The sequence below is a fragment of the Mustela lutreola genome, chromosome 1, assembly GCF_030435805.1.
Source record: "Mustela lutreola isolate mMusLut2 chromosome 1, mMusLut2.pri, whole genome shotgun sequence".
Classification (NCBI taxonomy): domain Eukaryota; kingdom Metazoa; phylum Chordata; class Mammalia; order Carnivora; family Mustelidae; genus Mustela; species Mustela lutreola.
In genome coordinates, this window is record NC_081290.1 from 153,476,096 (window position 1) to 153,501,407 (window position 25,312).

At 44.3% G+C, this 25,312-nt stretch overlaps 1 protein-coding gene across 1 annotated transcript in view; it reads left to right on the forward strand.

The window, feature by feature from the left end:
- C1H8orf74 (chromosome 1 C8orf74 homolog) overlaps positions 1 to 24,723 on the forward strand; it is a 35,725-nt gene extending 11,002 nt beyond the window's left edge. Inside the window, exons 3-4 of the mRNA XM_059155492.1 lie at positions 21,584 to 21,987; positions 24,352 to 24,723. Of these exons, the coding sequence (XP_059011475.1) occupies positions 21,584 to 21,987; positions 24,352 to 24,591 (644 nt within the window). The 3' untranslated portion in view covers positions 24,592 to 24,723. The remainder of the gene's footprint in view (positions 1 to 21,583; positions 21,988 to 24,351) is intronic.
- Positions 24,724 to 25,312: the final 589 nt, after the last annotated feature.

The following is a 25,312-nucleotide window of genomic DNA, read 5'->3' on the forward strand; positions in this document are numbered from 1 at the left end:
GCACAGTGACAGGCACATAGTTAATGCTCAATAAATGTTAACTCCCATGTGCCCATGACACACAGACGGGAGATGGGATGAACAGAAGGTGCTGGCTGTCCAGGATGAGAAGCTGCTGCTTGACATCCCTCAGAGGGCTTACTGTCTGCGAAATTTCTTGTCTTCCCCTCACCTTGCAAGCAGGACTGCAGATGTATTCCAATCACAGGCCAGCAGAATGGTGGTCCAGACAACCTCAAGCCCAGTGCCTAATGGAGCCACCCCATACCCATGACCTGCCCTTGGGCACGTGTGTGAAGAAGTGCCACTGCCCAAAAGCATAAGGGGGAAGGCATCTGTTCACTACCCTTGTTAGGGGATCCAGGCAGCAAGGGGCAGGAAGAGCTGTCAAGACAGCAGGTCAGGTCGCCAAAGAGTTGTAGTGCTTCCCATCTCACATCCCACCCTGCCCCTCAGGGATCCACATCCCACCCATCACAGGTGGAGAGGTGCAGGATTCAGACCTGGCTGGCCAGCTCACATGCAAGCTTCTGTTTCGACTAATGTCCACAGGAGACTGTCACTCTTCTCAGAAGGGAACATCTCCAGGGATTTCTTGTTGTTATTGTTGTTGTTGTTGTTGTTGTTGTTGTTGTTGTTGTTAATCTGAGGCTAAGGATGGTTGAATCCTGTTTGCATACTAGATAACAAATCTGGCTGATAGTATTTAAGGAAGCTCATGTTTGTACAACAGTGATTCAAAGCTTTGACAGGACAGCTGCCAGCCTGGCTTAACTCCTGGCCCATTCGGGCCTTGCTACCAGGAGGGAAAGAGCTGCCCTTTATTCAAACGCACAAGCTGATTCTGTCCTGGCAAATGTCTCACCAGGATGATCCAGGCTCAACCCCAGGCCAAAAGAGAGAGTCCTGTCGACCTCACCTCCACTGCCAGCCTACAGGAAGCCCTGGGCAGATCCCAGCCTGCTGTCTCCATGGGCTGGAGGGAAGTCACCAGGCCCAGCACAGAGAAACAACAAGCTGCTGCTCTGTCTTAATGGGAAGAAATCGCAGGAAATGGGCATATTTTGCACACCCTGTTGAGTCTCTGGGAAAGGAGAAGAGACAGGTGTTGGGGCATATGGGAACCCTTGAGGTGTCCAACTTTGCATCTGGGAGTGGCAGAGATTTGGGGTACCCAGAAGACCCATACATCCTATCTTTGACTGACGCATTGCAGCAGGTGAGGGGTGAGGGGAACAGCCTGTCTTGCCTCAGACTTCACCTCTGATGCTTTCCCTACACATCTGGGCTAGAAGAACCTCTTTCCTTCTGGTTTGGCCCCATTTCCTGGGGCTTTGAGGAAGTGAGCCTTGATGATCAGTTGGTGGAGGCATGAGATAGGCAGGGGAGTGCTCAGTCAGTCATAGCCCCCTATTGGTAGTTCCATCCATGGCCACTCCTGATTCTCCAGGAAATGTCATCTTGGCATACATAGGATTGAAGGCAGCCATACCATCTGTCTCCAGAAAACTGGGGCTAGCAGGAGGCATTACTTCCCCAAGGTAATCTATGCAAGTACTTCCTACCAGAACACTCATGGCCTTGCCCCGGCTCTACACTAGCAGCCCCCTGAGTACCCAACCCCATGTCAGGGATCCTCCAGTGATTCAGGACTAGCACAAGCTGAGAAAAAATGCACTTTCACTCTTCTTGGAAAGTAGCTTGTCCAGCAGCCTTCTCCACGGTGGCCTGAATCCCATGTCTCTCCCATTAGACCTGGAGAAGGAGCCTTTGGTGACAACTTATTTGTTGCTGGAGAGTGGAAGCTTCCACAAAGGCCATTGATTGAAATCTTGAGAGAGCATTTCTTGGGACAAATGGGCAATTGCCCTTCCAGAGCTACCTCCGTGAGTCTGTCAGTCTGCTGGGGCTGTCATAACAAAGTACCACAGACTGGGCAGTTTCAACAACAGACATTTATTGCCTCCCAATTCTGGAGGCAGGAAGTCAAGATCAAGGTATCAGCAGGGTTGGTTTCTTCTGAGGCCTCCCTGAGGCCTCTCTCCTTGGCTTTTAGATGGCCACCTTCTCCCTGTGCATATCACATGACCTTTCCTGTGTGTGTGTGTGTGTGTGTGTGTGTGATAATGTCCTATTTTCACAAGGATACCAGTCATATTGAATTAGAGCTATCCACATGATCTCATTTAACCTGAATTATCTCTTTCAAAGATTCTATTTCCAAGTACAATCCCGTCTAGAGGCACAAGGGTTAGGATTTAACATATGAATTACGGGGGACACGCTGTTAATTCAGCCCATACACTAAGGTCACAGCTCTCTAGGTGAGACTGTTAGGCCAGAAATCAAGACTGTGCCATAGAAACCTCCCCCAGCCTTCCCTGAGGGACATACGCCCTGCAGAGGGAAGAACAGTGAGGACTCTATGATCCTGGCATTTTCCCATGTAACATCTATAAGCCTCACTGTGATCTTGCATCACAGACATCATTTTAATGATGAGGAATTGAGGCCCGAAGAGTTGAAATAACTTGGCCCAGATCACACCTCCAGTAGATGGAGTTGGGATTTGAATCCAGGTCCGTCTGACAGCAGAGCACATGTCCTGCCATGTGACCTTCCATCTTGACCGAAGGGATCTGTACATGGGCTACATGAGAGTCTAAGAAGCATGAAACCTGGGAGAGCACCCCATGGTAAGAGTGGAATGAGACTGCGGACATGCAGGAAGAGCTGAGCACCTGGAAGAACAAGGTGTGGAACACCTGGGGGTGGGGCTCCTAACTGGGTCACCTGGAGTTACAGCATGTAACTGGGATCCTGCCCCTCAGTAGGATGGCTCCAAAGTGGTGGGTGGTGCAGGCCCATCTGAGAAGAGGAGCTGTGTCCTTTGGCTAATGTGTTCTGGCCCATGTGTGCCACCTGTGTGTGGGCGGGTCATACTGGTGCCCTCAAACCTGACCTCTGGCCCTTTGGAGTGACCTCATGCTCTACCTCTAACTTCCCATGTCCTTCCCTAGCCATCTGGACATCAGCAGGGACAAGGCCTGGGGATGGAATAGCCTGTTTTTAGTCTAGGTACAGTTCCATGTCCCTGAGACCATGGGATTACTTAGTCATTTTCAACTCAGGGATGATGACAACAAGGATGATGATGAAGTTTCGAAGTCAGGATTCCCTTCACTAAACTTGAGACAGCTGCAGGGCTTGGCCCACAGCACCCTTAGATGTGGCTGCAGAAGACTGTCAGTTCAATCAAAAAGGAACCTAAGAGATCACCTGAATTAAGCCGCACCAACACCACCACACACACATTATTCAAGAATCCTCTCACCAGCCAAAAACCTCCTCACTCCTCAAGTCTAGACTGCTCCTTTAATAAAGCTCTTGCTTCTAGAATGTTCCTCCTGCTGCTGAATTGAAATGGGTTGCTTTGAGCCTTCTGCCTGAAGACTTCTGTTTGTCCTCCAAAGCCTCCTCCCTGAATCAGTCCACTCCACCCCTCACTCAGCCATTCTCCAGCAAACGTTGCCCGGGCACTGTGTGAGGGGATAGAGCCTTCCTTATGTGCTAAGGTCTCCTCATAGATCATCCCTTTAATGTTCACAGCAACTGTAGATGGGTGGGTACTCTGTACCCATTTCAAAATGAGGCAGCTGAAGTTCAGAGAGATTAGGTAACTTACAAATTATCACACAGTAAAGGGCAGAACCATCACTAACCTTGAGATCTTCTGGCCCCAGAGTCTGTTCTTCCTGCCAAAGTTCTTTAGCATTAAGCTTACAAACTTCTTATACAGACTCCTAACTATAAAAAACAAACTCATGGTTATCTGTAGGGAGGTAGGCGGGGTTTGGGTAAAATAGGTGACAGGGATTAAGGAGGGCACTTGTGATGAGCACCGAGCACTGGGTGATATATAGAAGTGTTGATTCAATATATTGCACACCTGAAACTAATATAACAATGAATGTTAACTAAGTAGAATTTAAATAAAAACTTAAAAAAATAAAAAACTTCTTTTTTAATGAAAAAAAGTCAACTTCTTGAGGAATGGGAATGAGGAACAGTGAGGGGGTGCTTGTGCTAAAAAGCACAAGTGGCAAAAAGAAGAGTTTTGGCAAAAGCCCATGACAATCTAAAATACATGGCTCTGTATTTGCCCTTTGATCCCAGGAGAGTGAACCATGAGAAAATAGTTACAGGGTCAACAAAGTCTTTCTAATCCCGCTGTTGGGGTACGTTTTTTTCTGTAATGTGACTATTGGTTTATCTTAAAAACGAAAGCAAAGCACCTATTAGGCAGGAGAATAGTAGGGAGGTTCCTCAAACAATTAAACATAGTATTGCCATGTGACCTAGCAATGCCCTTTCTGGGTCTAACCCCGCCCACCACTCAAGGAACTGAAAAAAGGGACTTGAACAGGTATGTGTCCTCCCATGTTCATGGCAGCTTTGTTCACAATGGCCAAAAGGCAGAAGCAGCCCATCCATAGGGATTTACATGTCCGTCAGCATGTGAATGGATAAACAAAATGGAATGCATACATAAAATGAAATGTCACTTGGCCTGACAGAGGGAGGAAATCTAGATAACTTTTTTTTTAAGATTTTATTTATTTATTTGACAGACAGAGATCACAAGTAGGCTGAGAGGCAGGCACAGAGAGAGGAGGAAGCAGGCTCCCTGCTGAGCAGAGAGCCCGATGCAGGGCTCCACGTGGGGCTCGATCCCAGGACCCTGGGATCATGACCTGAGCCGAAGGCAGAGGCTTTAACCCACTGAGCCACCCATAATGTCCTCAAAAGTTATTCTAGATAACTTTTGAGGACATTACATTATCTAGATAACATTAAGTTATCTAGAATAACTTTTGAGGACATTACGCTAAGTGACATAAGCCAGCTACAAAAGACCATGTCCTGTAGGATTGTATTTGCGTGAGGTATCTTGAGTAGTCAGATTCATGGAGGCAGAAAGGAGCCTTGGTTTCCCATCTCTAGCATGAGAGGACTAGACTAGTTCAATAGCTGTCAAAATGTGCTCCTTGGTCTGAGAGACCATTTGCCTCAAATAAATTTGAGCAATATTGCCTACACTCTACGATTTTTGGCCATTCGCTGAGCCCACCAGCGAATTAAGGGCTCCATTTAATTTATTTTGGTCCAACATATCTTCAAGGTCTCTGGCTGCAGAGTTCATTTCTATGTAATACAGATTGCAGAACATCCTTTGGAAAACCATGACAGAGAGGACTGGGGGCTCCTTCCAGTGTCCACCTCCAAGGGTCTACAGAGAGAGTCCATGGCTGGTTGAAAGTGGGTGGTTGGGTCAGGCTGGGCTTTGAATTCTGACTTCCCCACCCCACCAGCTATGTGACCTTAAGCAAATTTCTTTACTCCTTGAACCTCAGTTTCTCTCATGGGTAAAGTGCCTACACTTGCCTCACAGAGCTGGGAGGGATTGGGTGGAGCCTGAGATGACCCAGGGCACATGGGGCCCAGTGGGAACTCCCCAAACAAGAGTCCTCTGCTCCCTCAAGGAAAGCATACCCTGTCTTCTGAGCTGTCACTGTCGTTGGCACCTTGGTATTAAATGAGTTTGGCAGAACCTTACCAGGAGCAGAGAGATGGGCAGGGGACAGCATTCAAAGATGCAGGATGGGGGTGGAGATGTGGGTCCTGTGCTTTTGTCTGCTTCCCACTGTCCCATACCAGCCCTATAGGTGCTCAAAAAGGTAAGCCATCCAGGCTGCAGCCTGACTTGGCTCCTCCCCTTTGAGCCAAGGCAGGGGCAAACAAACTGGTTTGTCAGGGGGCACTGGTGGCACCTGGATCCTCCCCCTCACTCCCACCTCAGTGTTCCCAACCCTTTTGGGACGTGGCACATCTCCCTTGCTTTCACACAGCCTCAAACTCCACATATGAGGGGCACTGGGAGGAGGACACCCCAGTGACTGGTCCAAGCCCAGTGGCTTTTTGCCCTGATTCTGGAGCGTCTGGTGTTTTCACCCCCCCCCCGCTCTTTCCCAGCTTATTGCTCTCCTCCACTCCTGTGCCTGCATCCCCATGCAGGTGCTGGCCTCCAGGGGTTTGGGGACCGTCTTCAGGAAGTTCCCAGCAGCCAATGCAAATGAAGGCCCCTCCCTGTTATTGAAGAGCAACTTGCACGTACAGATCTGTTCCCCGGCAGCTAGAGGCTTCTCTCTGAGACTTAATCCTTGGCTTTCTGAGTCATCAGAACCTCCTCAACCTGCAGCAAATGGAGAATGGTCTGAAGGCCAAGAAAGTGTGTCTCCTGAGCCAGCTTGGGATGATCTTTGCTGAAAACCAGAGCTGGTCAAAGGAGTCTTGGGGCTGGAAGTTAAAATCCAGCCCAGGGACTCCTCCTGTGATCATGGAGGAGGTCCATACTTGGGTTTTATGACCATAAGAGGGCACCCGCCAGGATGACAAGTAGCTGGGAGCACTTGCCAGCATTTGCTGAGGTCACTCAACATGACTGGACCTTCAGACCTCTTGGGTTTTTTTAAAAAGAATTTATTTATTTATTTGAGAGAGAGGGAGGGAGGGAGAGAGCATGAGCCAGCACAAGCAGAGGGAGCTGCAGAGGGAGAGGGAGAAGCAGGCTCTCTCCTAGGCAGGGAGCCCGACAGAGGCAGGGCTTGATCCGAGGACCCTGGGATCATAACCTGAGCTGAAGGGAGAATCTTAACCTACTGAGCCACCCAGGTACCCTGGCCCTCAGACTTCTTGATTCAAACCTGGGCTCTGTGCCGGGAGCTGAATAAAGAAGACCAGGGACCAGCCCTGACAAACCAGGCAGTTATGGCCAACCACACGTCTGGAAGACGCAAGTGATCCCAGCCCCACGTACTCCAGACCAGGCTGGAGGAGAGAAAGGGCACTTGCCAGGATGTTCATTTGGCTCTGTGGAGCTCAGAGAAGACGCAATGACTCACCTCGTGAATTTCAGTCGCTGCTACACAAATCTGGAGTCTGGCTTTGATAACCAGAAACCAATGACCTCACCCTGGTCCCCCAGCCTCTGAGATTCCTTTACTGATCGTGCCTGCCATCCTCTGCACATCACCACCATGCTTTTGAAATGCCCAGCTGACCTCTCCCTTCCCCTCTTCAGACCTCTGAGTGGCTCTGCAGCTCTCAGCCAGTTCATTTCCTTTCAGAAATGTGATGGTTCTTTCTTTGCACACACTCCCCAGGGGGGAAAAATGCATGTGAAATTCTGGATGCAATTTTAGAAGTGCTAGTTAGCCTCGTGGCCCATCCTGGGGTCCACAAATTCTGGTTGAGGAGCCCAGCTTCTGTTTTGAAGTCCAGCTTTTTCATGTGACATACACAAGCTTGGCCTTTGCAAACTGAAGACACAAAGCCCTTCTGTTCCCCCAGGCAAGTCCCCCAGACTCCAGCTTTTCCTCCCAGAAACTCTGAGCCATGTGGATCATGCACATGCCCACGCTGTACCCTACTTGCATCCAGCCTTTATCCCTGTGGTCCCTTCTCCAGGAGTGCTCTTCCCCACCATCTCCTGCCAACCTCCCCATTCTTCCACTCTGGGCTCCCAGTATCCTTTTTGTTGGAAGCCCTCCATGACTCCTGGCCCCCAGGATCCTGCATCAGGATGCCTTCTTCATGCAAGCACCCACTCCATCTCCTCATGTTTCCCCTTCCTCCTTGCCACACTGCAGGGCCTGGTTTTGCCTCCACCGGGGTACTTGCTTTGCATGTTTCTTTTAGAGGAGTCTTCAACTCTTGGCATGTCATTATGTAATGTACATGAGTACTATTTAAAAAAATGGATGGGACACCGGGGTGGCTCAGTGGGTTAAAGCCTCTGCCTTCGGCTCAGGTCATGGTCTCAGGGTCCTGAGATGGAGCCACACAACAGGTTCTCTCTGCTCAGCAGGGAGCCTACTTCCTCCTCTCTCTCTCTCTCTGTTTGCCTCCATGCCTACTTGTGATCTCTGTCAAATAAAAGTTTTTTAAAAATGGAGTCTTGTATATTCTGTATGATATTCCATACCCTCTCCAAAACCAAAAAAAAAAAAAAAAAGAATAGAATGACAGGCCCACCGGATCCGAGCAGCACAAAGCTTATATCTATGCAGGAAGGGACCTAATGGCCATGTGATAGGTGAGGGGACTGAGGTTCTGAAGACAGGTGCTGTGTGTAAAGGTCGCTTAGCAGAATGGGGCATCTGGGGGCTTTGGCTTTATCCTTTACCAGGTGAGAATTTCATGACTCCCTGCATGTCAATGTCTGAGTTTTTTGGGCCCAATCTAGCTCATAACTGAGGAACAGCCATTCCCAAGCTAGCCCTCTTGAGTCAGCACTTCCTTTTTTGAGATGTGTGTGTGTGTGTGTGTGTGTGTGTGTGTGTGTGTGTGTGTGTGGCTGGGGTTTGGCGGGGGAGGTGGTGTCTGTATTTTTGGAAAGCTCCAAGTGATTATGGAACACAGGGCTACAACTGGTCCCGCGTCCCCCTCCCCACTGCGGACCTGGGACACAAGTTCAGGAATGAAGGGGTCCCCAGGATCATCTGCCTGGACAGATAGTTCTCAGCACAAGAGATGGGCCAAGGAACACATGGGCCATTGTTCCAGGGCCTGCTGGGGCTCTGTGACACAGGGGAGAGGCTCTGAGAATCAAAACAGAAAATGGAGAAAAAGGGCCTTGCACACTGCAGCACACTAAAGCATTATCCATTTCCCTAGAAGCTGTTTTATTCATTTTCTGAATATTTTCCGTGGGAAATAACCCAAGCCTTATTGAGGTATAATTGACAAAAATATTTACAAATATTTAAATGATTACCACAATCAGGCTAATTAGTTATTTCACACAATTACCACTTTATTTGCAGTGAGAATATTTAAGATCTATTCTCTTGGCTAATTTCAAATATGCAAACAATATTGCTAGCTCTTGGCACTATCCCGTACAGAAGATCTCCAGAACTTATTCATCCTGCATAACTAGAACTTTATGACCAACATCTCCCCCATTTTCCCCTCCCCTCAGTCCTTGGAAACCATCATTCTACTCTCTGCTTCTCTGAGTTTCACTTTTTTAGATTTCACATGTAAGTGGGATGAGGCATCATTTGTCTTTCTGCATCTTGCTTATTTCAATTAGCATAAGGTCCTCCAGGTCCCTCAGTGTTGCTGGGAATGGCAGGATTTCCTTCTTTTTTAAGATTGAGTAATATTCTATTTATATAAATAGATATTCTTTATATATATTCTACATAGAGATAAATTATATATATGATAGACATATGTCTATCTCACAATGTCTTTAACCATTCACCCATCGACAGACACTTAGTGTCTTGGCTAATGTGAATAATGCTGCCATGAACAAGGGAGTACAAATAGCTCTTCAAGTCCCTGATTTCATTTCCTTGGATATATATTCCGAAGTGGAGTCGCTGGATCATACTGAGGAGGCATTTTAGACATTTTTCCTTAATCATCCACCCCTTTGAAATTTTAACATCATAAATATTCTGATTACATATTGTAGGTACATCTGCTTTATATATATATAAACCATATTCTTTCTATTTAATTTAGAGTTAAACTAATGAGTCACTGAACATTATATATATCAAAAACTAATGGGGTGTACTAAACCTTGGCTAATTGAATTTTAATTTAAAAATTAAAAAAAAATTTTAAAGGTGACTAAAATTTTTAAATTAAATTCAAAATTTATTTTTTAATATTTTATTTATTTATTTGACAGACAGAGATCACAAGTAGGTGGAGAGGCAGGCAGAGAGAGAGGAGGAAGCAGGCTCCCCGATGAGCAGAGAGCCCGATGCGGGGCTCGATCCCAGGACCCTGGGATCATGAACTGAGCTGAAGGCAGAGGCTTTAACCCAGTGAGCCACCCAGGCGTCCCTAAATTCAAAATTTAAAAGGTATCAATAGGTGGGAGCACCTAGATGGGTCAGTTGGTTAAGTGTCTGACTCTTGATTTTGACTTAGGTCATGATCTCATGGTAGGGTTTGAGCCCCATTTCTGGCTCCATATTCAGCAGAGTCTGCTTGGGGATTTTCTCTTTCCCTTGCCATCTGCCCCTCCCTATCTCCCCACTCATGCTCTCTCTCTCTAATAATAAATAAATAAATAAATAGATCTTTTAAAAAATTTATAACCAATAGAACTTGAAACACTGAATCAAAAACTAATGAAGTATTTTATGGTGACTAACATAACAATAAAAAATTTTTAAATAAAAAATAAAAATTGTCAAAATCTAAACTAACATTACAACTGTACCTTCTAAGTAATCTTAATGTAATTTATTTATTTATGTAAATTGTGATTATCAAATTACATGTTCAAAGAAGCAATTTATGTATATTCATAATAACAATGCTTCAAATCTTAAAATGTCATGCAAAAGTGTCATTTCTTTGACAAAAAATTTACAAAATTAATTGTTTTAGTTATTTTCAATAAACTTAAAACTTTGGGGGGGTATTTTATTTTTTATTTTTTATTATGTTACGTTAGTCACCATACAGTACATCCTTCTTTTTTTTTATATATCTTATAAACATATAATACGTTTTTATCCCCAGGGTACAGGTCTGTTAATCACCAGGTTTACACACTTCACAGGACTCACCACAGCACATACCCTCCCCAATGTCCATAACCCCACTCCCCTTTCCCAACCTCCCAGCAACCCTCAGTTTGTTTTGTGGGATTAAGAGTCACTTATGGTTTGTCTCCCTCCCAATCCCATCTTGTTTCATTTATTCTTCTCCTACCCCCTTAACGCCCCATGTTGCACTCCACTTCCTCATATCAGGGAGATCATATAATAGTTGTCTTTCTCTGATTGACTTATTTAGCTAAGCATGATACCCTCTAGATCCATCCACGTAGTCACAAATGGCAAGATTTCATTTCTTTTGATGGCTGCATAGTATTCCATTGTGTATATACACCACATCTTCTTTATCCATTCAACTGTTGATGGACATCTAGGTTCTTTCCATAGTTTGGCTATAGTAGACATTGCTGCTATAAACATTCGGGTGCCCCTTTGGATCACTACGTTTGTATCTTTAGGGTAAATACCCAGTAGTGCAATTGCTGGGTCATAGGGTAGTTCTAATTTCAACATTTTGAGGAAGCTCCATGCTGTTTTCCAGAGTGGTTGCACCAGCTTGCATTCCCACCAATAGTACAGGAGGGTTCCCCTTTCTCTACATCCTCGCCAGCATCTGTCATTTTCTGACTTGTTAATTTTAGCCATTCTGACTGGTGTGAGGTGATATCTCATTGTGGTTTTGATTTGTATTTCCCTGATGCCAAGTGATGTGGAGCACTTTTTCATGTGTCTGTTGGCCATCTGGATGTCTTCTTTGCAGAAATGTCTGTTCATGTCTTCTGCCCATTTCTTGATTGGATTATTTGTTCTTTGGGTGTTGAGTTTGCTAAGTTCTTTATAGATTTTGGACACAAGCCCTCTATCTGATATGTCGTTTGCAAATATCTTCTCCCATTCTGTCAGTTGTCTTTTGGTTTTGTTAACTGTTTCCTTTGCTGTGCAAAAGCTTTTGATCTTGATGAAGTCCCAGTAGTTCATTTTTGCCCTTGCTTCCCTTGCCTTTGGCGTTGTTCCTAGGAAGATGTTGCTGCAGCTGAGGTTGAAGAGGTTGCTGCCTGTGTTCTCTTCAAGAATTTTGATGGATTTCTTTCTCACATTGAGGTCCTTCATTCACTTTGAGTCTATTTTTGTGTGTGGTGTAAGGAAATGGTCCAATTTCATTTTTCTGCATGTGGCTGTCCAATTTTCCCAACACCATTTATTGAAGAGGCTTTCTTTTTTCCATTGGATATTCTTTCCTGCTTTGTTGAAGATTAGTTGACCATAGAGTTGAGGGTCTATTTCTGGGATCTCTATTCTGTTCCATTCATCTATGTGTCTGTTTTTGTGCCAATACCATGCTGTCTTGATGATGACAGCTTTGTAATAGAGCTTGAAGTCCGGAATTGTGATGCCACCAATTTTGGCTTCCTTTTGCAAATTCCTTTGGCTATTTGAGGTCTTTTCTGGTTCCATATAAATTTTAGGATTATATGTTCCGTTTCTTTGAAAAAAAATGGATGGTATTTTGATAGGAATTGCATTAAATGTGTAGATTGCTTTAGGTAGCATAGACATTTTCACAATATTTGTTCTTCCAATCCAGGAGCATGGAACATTTTTCCATTTCTTTGTGTCTTCCTCAATTTCTTTCATGAGTACTTTATAGTTTTCCGAGTATAGATTCTTTGCCTTTTTGGTTAGGTTTATTCCTAGGTATCTTATAGTTTTGGGTGCAATTGTAAATGGGATTGACTCCTTAATTTCTTTTTCTTCTGTCTTGTTGGAATAGAGAAATGCAACTGATTTCTGTGCATTGATTTTATATCCTGACACTTTACTGAATTCCTGTACAAGTTCTAGCAATTTTGGAGTTGAGTCTTTGGGTTTTCCACATATAGTATCATATCATCTGCAAAGAGTGATAGAGTTTGACTTCTTCTTTGCCAATTTGGATGCCTTTAATTTCCTTTTGTCGTCTTATTGCTGAGGCTAGGACTTCTAGTACTATGTTGAATAGCAGTGGTGATAGTGGACATCCCTGCCTTGTTCCTGACCTTAGCAGAAAAGTTTTCAGTTTTTCTCCATTGAGAATGATATTTGCAGTGGGTTTTTCATAGATGGCTTTGATAATATTGAGGTATGTGCCCTCTATCCCTGCACTTTGAAGAGTTTTGATCAGGAAGAGATGCTGTACTTTGTCAAATGCTTTTTCAGCATCTATTGAGAGCATCATATGTTTCTTGTTCTTTCTTTTATTAACATGTTGTATCACATTGATTGATTTGCAGATGTTGAACCAACCTTGCAGCCCTGGAATAAATCCCACTTGGTCGTGGTGAATAATCCTTTTAATGTACTGTCAAATCCTACTGGCTAGTATTTTGGTGAGAATTTTTGCATCTGTGTTCATCAAGGATATTGGTCTGTAGTTCTCTTTTTTGATGGGATCCTTGTCTGGTTTTGGGATCAAGGAGATGCTGGCTCATAAAATGAGTTTGGATGTTTTCCTTCCATTTCTATTTTTTGGAACAGTTTCAGGAGAATAGGAATTAGTTCTTCTTTAAATGTTTGGTAGAATTCCCCTGGGAAGCCGTCTGGCCCTGGGCTTTTGTTTGTTTGGAGATTTTGATGACTGTTTCAATCTCCTTACTGGTTATGGGTCTGTTCAGGTTTTCTATTTCTTCCTGGTTCATTTATGGTAGTTTATATGTCTCTACGAATGCATCCATTTCTTCCAGATTGTCAAATTTGTTGGCGTAGAGTTGCTCATAGTATGTTCTTATAATTGTTTGTATTTCTTTGGTGAAAGTTGTGATCTCTCCTCTTTCATTCATGATTTTATTTATTTAGGTCCTTTCTCTTTTCTTTTTGATAGGTATGGCCAGGGGTTTATCAATATTATTAATTCTTTCAAAGAACCAGCTCCTAGTTTTGTTGATTTGCTCTATTGTTTTTTGGTTTCTATTTCATTGATTTCTGCTCTGATCTTTATGATTTCTCTTCTTCTGCTGGGTTTAGAGTTTCTTTCTTGTTCTTTCTCCAGCTCCTTTAGGTGTAGGGTTAGGTTGTGTACTTGAGACCTTTCTTGTTTCTTGAGAAAGGCTTGTACCGCTACATATTTTCCTCTCAGGACTGCCTTCACTGTGTCCCACAGATTTTGAACCGTTGTGTTTTTATTATCATTTGTTTCCATGAATTTTTTCAATTCTTCTTTAATTTCCTGGTTGACCCATTCATTCTTTAAAAGGATTCTGTTTAGTCTCCATGTATTTGGGTTCTTTCCAAATTTCCTCTTGTGATTGAGTTCTAGCTTCAGAGAATTGTGGTCTGAAAATATTCAGGGAATGATCCCAATATTTTGATACCAGTTGAGACCTGATTTAGGACCCAGGATGTGATCTATTCTGGAGAATGTTCTATGTGCATTAGAGAAGAATGTGTATTCTGTTGCTTTGGGATGAAATGTTCTGAATATATCTGTGATGTCCATCTGGTCCAGTGTATCATTTAAGGCCTTTATTTCCTTGCTGATCTTTTGCTTGGATGATTTGTCCATTTCAGTGAGGGGAGTGTTAAAGTCCCCTACTATTATTGTATTATTGTTGATGTGTTTCTTTGATTTTGTTATTAATTGGTTTATGTAGTTGGCTGCTCCCACGTTAGGGGCATAGATATTTAAAATTGATAGATCTTCTTGTTGGACAGATCCTTTGACACTATGATATAGTGTCCTTCCTCATCTCTTATTATAGTCTTTGGCTTAAAATCTAATTGATCTGATATAAGAATTGCCACTCCTGCTTTCTTCTGATGTCCATTAGCATGGTACATTGTTTTCCACCCCCTCACTTTAAATCTGGAGCTGTCTTAGGGTCTAAAATGAGTTTCTTGTAGGCAACATATAGATGGGTTTTGTTTTTTTTTTTATCCATTCTGATACCCTGTGTCTTTTGATTGGGGCATTTATCCCACTAACATTTAGGGTAACTATTGAGAGATATGAATTTAGTACCACTGTATTGCCTGTAAGGGGACTGTTACTGTATATTGTCTCTGTTCCTTTCTGATCTACTACTTTTAGGATCTCTCTTTGCTTAGAGGACTCTTTTCAATATTTCCTGTAGATCTGGTTTGATGTTTACAAATTCTTTCAGTTTTTGTTTGTCCTGGGAGATTTTTATCTCTCCTTCTATTTTCAGTGATAGCATAGCTGGATATAGTATAATTGGCTGCATGTTTTTCTCAGTTAGTGCTCTGAATATATCATGCCAGCTCTTTTTGGCCTGCCAGGTCTCTGTGGATAAGTCTGCTGCCAAACTAATATTTTTACCATTGTATGTTACAGACTTTTTCTCCTGGGGCTGCTTTCAGGATTTTCTCTTTGTCACTGAGACTTGTAAATTTTATTATTAGGTGATGGGGTGTGGACCTATTCTTGTTGACTTTGACGGGGGTTCTCTGCACCTCCTGGATTTTGATGTTTGTTCCCTTTGCCATATTAGGGAAATTCTTTCCAATAATTCTCTCCAATATACCTTCTGCTCCCATCTCTCTTTTTTCTTCTTCTGGAATCCCAATTATTCTAATGTTGTTTTGTCTTATGGTGTCACTTATCTCTTGAATTCTCCCCTCGTGGTCCAGTAGCTGTTTGTCCCTCTTTTGCTCAGCTTCTTTATTCTCTATCATTTGGTCTTCTATATCGCTAATTCTTTCTTCTGCCTCATTTATCCTAGCAGTAAGAGCCTCCATTTTTTATTGCACCTCATTAATAGCTTTTTTTAATTTCAATTTGGTTAGATTTTAGTTCTTTTATTTCTCCAGAACGGGCTTTTATATTTCCCGAGAGGGTTTCTCTAATATCTTCCATGCCTTTTTCAAGCCCAGCTAGAACCTTGAGAATTGTCATTCTGAACTCTAGATCTGACATATTACCAATGTCTGTATTGATTAGGTGCCTAGCCTTCAGTACTGCCTCTTGTTCTTTTTTTTTGTGGTGAATTTTTCTGCCCTGTCATTTTGTGCAGATAAGAGTATATGAAGGAGCAAGTAAAATACTAAAAGGGTGGCAAAGACCCCAGGAAAATACACTTTAACCAAATCAGAAGAGATCCCAAATCATGGGGGGGGAGGGATAAAAAGAGGTTCAGAAAAAAAAAACAACAACAATTAAAAAAAGAAAACAAATAAAGAAAAAATATAAAAAAGAAAATATCTATATGTATATAAAGATATATATACATATCTATATATTAGATAAACTAGTTAAAAAAGAAAAGGGTAAAAGTTAAAAAAAATTTAGCAGAAGAAGAAAATAATTGAAAAAAATATTAACTGCAAGACTAAAGAATCATGGGGAGAAAGCCATAAGTTCCGTGCTTTGCTTGCTCCTCCTCTGGAATTCTGCTGCTCTCCTTGGTATTGAAACTGCCCCCCTTGGTAGGTGAACTTGGTCTTGGCTGGATTTCTTGTTGATCTTCTGGGGAAGGGGCCTGGTGTAGTGATTCTCAAGTGTCTTTGCCCCAGGTGGAATTGTACCACCCTTACCAGGGGCCAGGCTGAGTAATCAGCTTAGGTTTGCTTTCAGGAGCTTTTGTTCCCTGAGCGCTTTCCGTAGAGTTCCGGAGGACAGGAATGAAAATGGTGGCCTCCCAGTCTCTGGCCGGCCCGGTGGAGCCGAGAGCCCAGGGCCCCACTCCTCAGTGCACCCTCAGAGAATAGCACCCAATAACACCCATCTGCCTGAGCCCCAGCTGCGCTCCGAGCTCACTGAGCCTGCGACCGGTTCAAGGTAACCCTGAGCTGAGAGCTCACTCCTCGCTTCTGTCTCTGTACCCGGCTTCCCTGTTCTAATACCTGTAAGCTCTGCAACACTCAGACACCCCGATCCTTCTGTGACCCTGCAGGACCTGAGGCCACGCTGACCCCGCGGGGGCTCACCCCGGTTTAGCCTCTGGAGCGATGTCCCTCAGCGGAACAGACTTTTAAAAGTCCTGATTTTGTGCTCCGTTGCTCCTGCTTTCCGGGAGCCGGCCCCTCGCCCCCCACAGTCTATCTTCCCATCGCTTTGGATTCACTTCTCCGCCAGTCCTACCTTTCAGAAAGTGGTTGATTTTCTGTTTCTAGAATTGCTGTTCTTCTTCTCTTTGATCTCCCATTGGATTTGTAGGTGTTTGAAATATTTAGATAAGCTATCTAGCTCATCTCCCGCTACCTGATGTAGTCTCAGCCTGCTTCTTCTCTGCCATCTTGACTCCTCCCCATCATTCTTTTTTTTATGTAATTTTATTTTTTCAGTGTTCCAAGATTCATTGTTTATGCACAACACCCAGTGCTCCATGCAGTATGTGCCCTCCTTAATATCCACCACCAGGTTCACCTGTCCACATACCCTTCTCTCCTCTAAAATCCTCAGTTTGTTTCTTAGACTCCACAGTCTCTGGCTTCATCTCCCCCTCCAACTTCCCCCATTTCACTTTCCCTTTCCTTCTCCTAACATCCTTCAAGTTATTCCTTATACTCCACGAGTGAAACCATATGATAATTGACTCTTTCTGCTTGAATTATTTCACTCAGCATTATCTCCTTCAGTCCCATCCATGTTGATACAAAATCGGGTATTCATCTTTTCTGATAGAGGCATAATATTTCATTGCATATATGGACCATATCTTTTTTATCCATTTGTCTATTGAAAGACATCTTGGCTCTTTCCACAGTTTGGTGACTGTGGCCATTGCTTATGAACATTGGGCTCTTCTTTTCACTAAATCTATATCTTTGGGGTAAATACCCAGTAGTGCAATTGCAGGGTCATAGGGTAGCTCTATATTTAATTTTTCGAGGAATCTCCACACTGTTTTCCAAAGTGGCTACACCAACTTATATTCACACCAACAGTGTAAGAGGGTTCCCCTTTCTCCACATCCTCTCCAACACGTCATTAGATTTTGACATAGTATTCCAAGACTCATTGTTTACACATAACATCCAGCACTGGATGTTGTCCCTCCTTAACATCACCGGGCCAACACATCCCCCCACCTCTCTCCCCTCTAAAACCCTCAGTTTGTTTCTCAGAGTCTACAGTCTCTCATGGTTCATCTTCCCCTCTAATCTCCCCCCTTCATTTTTCCCTTCCTTCTCCTAATGTCCTCCATGTTATTCCTTATGTTTCACAAGTAAATGAAACCATATAACAATTTACTTTCTCTGCTTGACTTATTTCACTCAGTATTATCTCCTCCAAGTCCCATCCAAATAGATGCAAAAGCTGGGTATTCATCCTTTCTGAGGGCTGCATAATATTCCACTGTATATATGGACCACATCTTCTTTATCCATTTGTCTGTTGAAGGGCATCTCAGCTCTTTCACTTTTGCTTCATACAGTAAATAACTAGTTTATTGGAAAAATAGGGTGGGGGTGGAGTGGCCCAGGAGGGGTCTGTGGGAAGCTGGCATCCTAAGAGTGAGGAGTATGTCCACAGCCAGAAAGGGCATCCCAGGCCAAGGCCTGGCACAAGAGTATACAGGGTATGGTGGAAAAATAGGGAAAAGTCAGTGTGCCAGGCAGGAGCTGAGGGAGAGGGAGAAGGAGGAGGATCATGATCTGACCAGGTTGTGGAAGAGGCATTGTTTTAACAATACCACTATTAAGGACTGAAGACCAAATGCCTCCCATAGGGGCTTAGGGGACCAGCACCTCCAGGCCACTGCCCATCTCCCAACATCATCTAGAATCCAACCTCATCTTTTACCAGCTGCCTTCTAGCCTGCCAACCCCTCATCCCCAGCCTTCTAGTTCCTCAAATAGGCCATGCTTTCTTCAACCACAGGGCCTTTGTACACTATGTTACCCCTGCTTGCTTCACTCTTTCCTACCTCTCTTTGCCAAGTAACTCCTCTGACACTGGTCATCTCATCTCTTTCATCACCTACTCAGAGAATTGCTCCCCACCTTCCCTGACAAAGTCACTTCTTCCTATTCTGTGCGCACCCAGCCTGTGTAGCTGAGCAGAATTATACTCTGTGTTTCCTCCCTAGCCCTTCATTCCCTCTCTGGAAGCCAGATGAGCTCTTGACACATTGAAGGCCCCTAATACTTGCTGGGTGGTTAAATGAACAGTTCTGTCACTGCACTTAGCATCAGAATTTGTCCATTTACTCGCTAGATACTCATCGACTCCTATTGTGCACAAAGCCCTGTGCTAGGGGCTAAGCATTTGTGTAATTGTCACCTTTTCTACAAACTAGAAGCTCTCTGAGGGCAGAGGTCATGTCAGAGGTAAATGTCTCACCTACAACATATTCTATTGGTGGCCCTGCCACCCCTCCAACTGTCCCAGAGTGAACACGTGGCAGTGGTGCAGGTTGCTACCACACTCCACATCTGACCATCAATCCTGCCACTCAAATCTTCTCCTGCCCATACCTGCTAACCTAGCATTCTCAGGCCACAGTAATTCTCATCTGGACTGGGCCACACCATGCACCCGCACCACATAACCATCAATGCGATCTAATTCAACGCAACCATAGCCATGTGTACAACCTGCCTACAACACTGTGCTGACCCTGAACTGTCTACAGTGCAAATCTCTGAAATCTGAATGTAGCCTCCAAGGCCCTTCCATCTGTTTCCCACCTACTTCTCCACTCAATGCTTGCCATCCATCTCTAAGTGCCAACAACAACAAACCCAGTCTTATTCTCCACCCATGCCATGCAACTTCTTGCCCCAATGCTCTCACTCAGCTGAACCCATGAAGTGCCTCTCTCTTTACTATCTTTACTGGCTCAGTCTCACTAAGTCTCTGAGGTGTACCTCGTGCATTATCTTCTCAGGAGGGACTCCCTGTCCTCAGCTGAACATTCCTCTTTACCTGATTCTGTTTCTCTTTATACATGTAACATTTACTTATGTATCTCTCCTGTGAGCACTTTGAAGGCAAGGAATGTGTCTTGTCATAGTACTGCCAGACCCAGCATAGTGCTTAGTATTAATAAGCACTCAGTAAGAGTTGACAAATTAATCTTGGATGGATATGTACGTGGGTGGGTGGATGAGTGGATGGATGGATGGATGGATGGACAAGTGGATGGATGAATGGATGACGGATGGATGGATGGACGGACAAGTGGATGGATGAATGAATGACGGATGGATGGGTGGATGGATGGATGGACAGATTGATGAATGGATGGGTGGGTGGTTGAATAGATGGAGAGATAGAAAGAAGGAAAAATAGATGCGGTTAGAAGAGACTTTTCCCAGAGCGCAGAAACAAACTCTTCTTTTCCTACAGCATTTATTAATAACTACCATGTAGCAGGCTTTGTGCAAGGCACTTGGACATATTATCCCATTTTATTCTCATAACAATCCTATCAACTAAATATAATTATCCCATTTTATATCTGTGGGAATGAAGGCCCAAGTGTTATAGCTAGAAAGTGACAGAGCTGTCTCGGGCCTCCAAACCTTCCCTCTACACCACTTTGAAACAGAAGCACTCTCTTGGGCCTCTGAACCTGCTTATTTGCCTTGAAAGACAGGGAAAACACAGCCCAACAACCTTCAATTCTGCACAGTGGAGAGGTCCCTCTTCATCCCTTCTGCAGGAGACTAAAGTCTACATCCAAGTAACACTTCCCAATACATTCTAACGAGGCTCAAAGTGGAGTAGTGCTTTATCTACTACCATTTTTCTAAAACAGTGATGCCTTACTATCTCAGTATTCTGGGTAGATTTAAGGTAAATATTCTCCTACAGAGCCAAGAGTGAGGAGCCAAAATGAACATATAGTGGGGGTGGGGTGAGGAGGACTTTACAAAAACCACATGAGCAAGACTGAAACTGCCCCTCCTAAAAGAACATGGAGACCTTTGGCTGGAAAGGTAAGAGACTCATCCGGAGCCCCATGGGGAGCTCACACAAGAAAGACAAGGAAAGGGATCTACACATGTTAGAGCTCCACTCCAGGAGTAAAGCCAGGCTCCCTGCATCCATCCCTTGGTCTCTGTCTTCAGTGGATAAAACTGTGGAATCCCCAAAAGCATGTGACTTGGTGGTCAGCTGGCCCAAGCTCCCATAGACATGTCCATATGTCTTACATAGACACTGAATCAGGGAACAAGAGACACTTGACTGAGTTTACAGTGCACTTCAGGGAAGGCATCTGTGTGAGGACCCAGGTATGCTTACACCAGGGCATACTCTTTTTCTCTCCCTTGTCTTTCCTCTTTCTCTGCCTGATGTCTGTTCACCAGGGCATACATATCATTTAGCAATGACCATTTACTGAACCACCCTCTGTGTTAAGATCCAATCATATGCTGCAAAGAGTTCTACCTCCTTAACCACAACACTACACCAAGGTTTTGATGGTTGTGAGAAAAAGGAGTGAATGGGAGGAGATGGGAGAAGAGGTTTGCTCAGGGAAAGCATTGGCCATGACATAACTCCAGAGCAGAATTTTGCATGGTAGAAACAATATTTGCCTAACTCTGTGACACACATCTACAGCATAATAATTGCCTGGACATCTGTCTCTCATCATCTCATGCTCCACTCTTAGCAGAATCTCTTTTTTACACCCTCATCTCCTTTCTGAGGGATTTGAAGTGGAAACATCATAAAGCACAGCTGAAGTCAACCTTTAAAATGAGAGTTACAAGTCAAAATATAGGTAAAGAGTGAGATAAACATATAAAATGAGATAAATATAAATTACTACATAAAATAGGCACTGAGCTTCCTAGAAGTCAAGACAAAAGGAAAAATGTGATACACTCCATAATTTTTAAGAGCTAATAAATGGTAATATAGAATAGCTGGTAGGATGTGGGCTCTGCGTTCATAGTGTCTGGATTCAGAACCTATATTGATCAGCTATCAATGCAGCTCTACCTCTGTTCACACTTAATGCCTGGCCTCTCTGTGCTTGCAGGTTGCTCCATCACTGAGGCTGTGACAATTCTGGGGAACAAGCTCAGAGATTACCAGGGGCAGTTCAACACCACCCACCTGCTGGCCCTCTGTGACTACTTCCACAACACTTTTATCCGCCACTACAAACTCTACCAGTATGTCCTGGGCCAGGACCAGGAGGTCAACCTGACCGTCACACACCTGGAAGTGTGTGCGCCACCCCATCCCCTCCCTCTGGCTGAGGGCATGGACAGGGACATCTGGCAGCTTGAGCAGCAGATGGCAGAACTCAATATGGCTGAGGTGCAGAAACGCACGAATATGTTGCTTCTAAAGGAGGCATTGCACCTGGAGCAAGAGCACAAGCTACAGAAAACATTCTTGGAGGTGCCCGAGCAGCCCAGTCGGGTTCTGAAGAGAGAGGTAAGGCTGTGCCTGTGAGGTGGAAAGATGTTCACCTGTCACATACAAATGCCCATTCCTACCAAGAAAACATGGCGGCTGGAGTCAGACTCACAGAGAGGACCCCATTGTCTGCACACATGGGATGGGGCAGAAGGGGACAGACAGAAACTGAACATGGGCCACAGGTTTTGTGTGCATGTTTCATGAAACATCTCTGTGAGATGTAATTCATGTACCCATTTTAGTAATGAGAGTAGTGGAGCTCAGGGAATTTAATTGACTCACCCAGGGTCACCAAGCTAGCAAGGGGTAGAGTTTACATTTAGGCTAAGGCTTGGCTGACCCCAAAGTCCAAGTTCTTTCCACTGCAACATTCCTCAGTGACAGATTCCACTAAAGAAGACCCTAGACTCTGAATCACCACAAATTCTCTCAGTGCCCTTCATCCTTTGAGGCCTTGTAGTTGGGGAAGATGATACAGGAAGGGCCAGTGGAGATAGTCCAAGTGGGTAATATGCTGAGATAGTCAAAGGTGTGGGGCTAGGGGGTCAGAGAGAACCTAGAAGAGTCTGGCATGGATCTAAGAAATTGGGATCCTTCGTTGACCACTCTTAAGACCACTGAGGCTCCAGGAGCCAGAGGCTCAATGACCAGCTCTTTACTAATGGTAACTAGGATAGCCCCAGAGCCACCAACTTCTTAAGGGCCTGGAAGAGTCCAAATTCATTTTTTAATCTAGACATAGGCACTTATATCATCACTGTCACATCATCTGTAAACACAGAGACAATTGTCCTCATATGTGTGTACACAATTGTGTTCATGTGTTGGGGAGATTGGGGCTGAAATGGAGGTAGAGAATCCCAGAGCCTATATATTTCAAAAGGTCTCTAAATCATCAGCCAAAGAGTGACTGGACCTATGAAATATTCCCTTAAATATATATAAAACATGGGGAAAATCTTTAAAGAGAAATTAGCACAGCAGAATAGATGATACTCTTCTAAGGTTAAGTCTTCAGAGAAATAACACATCAGGCTGCCATGCAATCTTAGAGCATTAAGATATCCAGCAAACAAGAACACAGCAGAATCTAAGCAACAGCTTGTCTCTACCCGCTCTGGGGGACCTTACTCTAGAATGTGTGGACAAGGCCAGAAATGTGAGGGGCCGCCTTCCCTCCCACTCTTGCTTCTTCTTGTTCACACAGTTGTCCCTCTCTGCCCCTCCCAGCTTCCCTTGCCAGCCCTCATTACTTTGCTGTTGGCCCTGCCTGGTAGAGCTCATGGACTAGAATCCCCTCCACTGTGTGTCTTTAGTCTTGTGCCTGAGCTGGAGATGATGAACACCACAGGATAAACATGATACATCCTCTTGGAGAATGATCCTTCCCAAGGACTTAGGGGAAGAATATTATTTTTATATAAAAACAGTCAGGAGATAGTACAGGGAAAATGTCAGGTTTTGCGTGAATTTTTAAGTTAAAATATGAGATCACAAAGAGATATCTTCTAGGCAATCAGATATTCCAAGAATGTCCCCTCCAGACAAGCACAAATTCTCCTCTACAGTTTGGTTGTTCAAACGGGGAATTTGGAGAAACACAGTTACATGGTCCATGTCTCCAGGATTCCATGATGCCATAGTCCTGATTGAGATGACAGATAGTGTCTCCTGTTTAACATGGCAGATGGTGGCTGAGTTTCTATTCTTCCCATGACTGGCTGGTTGAGGAACAGGCCCACTGTCTGAGTAACTTGCCCTGTCCCTTCTGATAAAGCCTGCTACTAGAACTTCAAGATGTAAAAATGAGATGAGGGCAGGAGGGTAGGGAAGGGGGATAACATCCAAATGGAACACGCATTGATCAGAAGGTATGGGAATATGGGACTGGCCTATAGACCCAGAACAATATTAGTAATAAACGACGCACTCAAATAGGGTTATTGCTACAGTAGTCCTGAAGCGAGAAGGAAAGAAAGTCCAAAAAGAGAGCTATGGGAAAGGGCTATGGGACAGGAGGTGTAGTGTAAGGAGAGGATCAGAGCCAGGGCCAGCCCACAGCAGACTGGGAGGGAGGCGAGAGACTTCATTCTCTTTCCAGCCTCAGATCTCCTGCCAGCGCCTCCCATTGGCTGAATTCAGCCTAAAGCCAGAGGGGTAAGGTAGCCAGTTGAGACAGCCTTTGTAAGTCAGACTCTCAGAGCACAGAGTAGGGTGGAGAATGGTGGCCAAGAGAGCTGGTGGGGGAAATGGAAAGTTCTAGAGTACAGAAAAAGGAGCTGATGTGTTCAGCATTGGATCCTGTGGAAGGACTATATCTTCAGACAGCCTCAGCCTTTCCTAGGGCCCTGATCACCAGCCACATTCCATTTCTTACAGGAGTTAGAAAATCTCATCAGTGAGGCCATTCACATCCAGATCGAATGCCTGAAGGAGCTGCTGCAGTATGAGATACAAATAACTTTTGACATTTTGGATCTGAAACTTCAGAAGAAGACTTTGAACCTCAATGCTCCTATTCCTTCCCCACTTGCAATCACTGGCCAGCAAGGGCAAGATGAATCTCTTAAGTTCAACAAAGCAAACAAAGGAAAGAAAGCAAAAGCAAAGAAGAAGTAGAAAGCCATTGGTGTCCATTGACTGAAGACACTGACTGAGGAAAAGCCGTTGACAATTTTGGAAGTATTATGTGATGTGCTCAGCACCCAGTAGATCAAAGGTTTCTAGCAATTAAAAGAAATAAAATAACAGTCCTCATATTTCCTCTTCTGTCTTCCTCTATCTTCTATCCCATGAAAATCCAACCCAAATGGATTTTTCCTGCGTGGTGGAAGAAAGCTGTCTTACTCTGCTGAGCACAGAATTTGTGTTGCATGGGCAGGCAAACATCACTTGTTAACTAAGGCTGAGTTTAGACGCTAAAGATAGAACCACCACCAGTAGGTTTAAGTGGATAAGAGTGAGGGTGACACCAGACACCAGGAAGGAATTCCAGCTAACACAGTGGTTCTCTGGCTAGAGTGGGAACAGGACCTAGGATTCTGTTTCCATTCTGCAGTTTGTACAACAGGACTGACAGCCCACAGCCTGTTATGCACATGCCAGTCTCTCTGCTAGAAGACCTAGAGCTGCCTAGAACCTATGCAAAACTCTTCGTTTTGTGAGAACCTACATCACTTAGACTGAGGCAGGGGACTCGGTACTGCCCGAAGCCAGAAACCTGCCTTTGAACCCAACTCTGCTTCTGGTCTGCTGTGTGACCCTGCCCACATCCCTTCTATCTCTAGGGCCCAGCTCTCCCTCTCTCTTAGGTGGGGTAGTTGCCAGCTGGTGTCAGGTC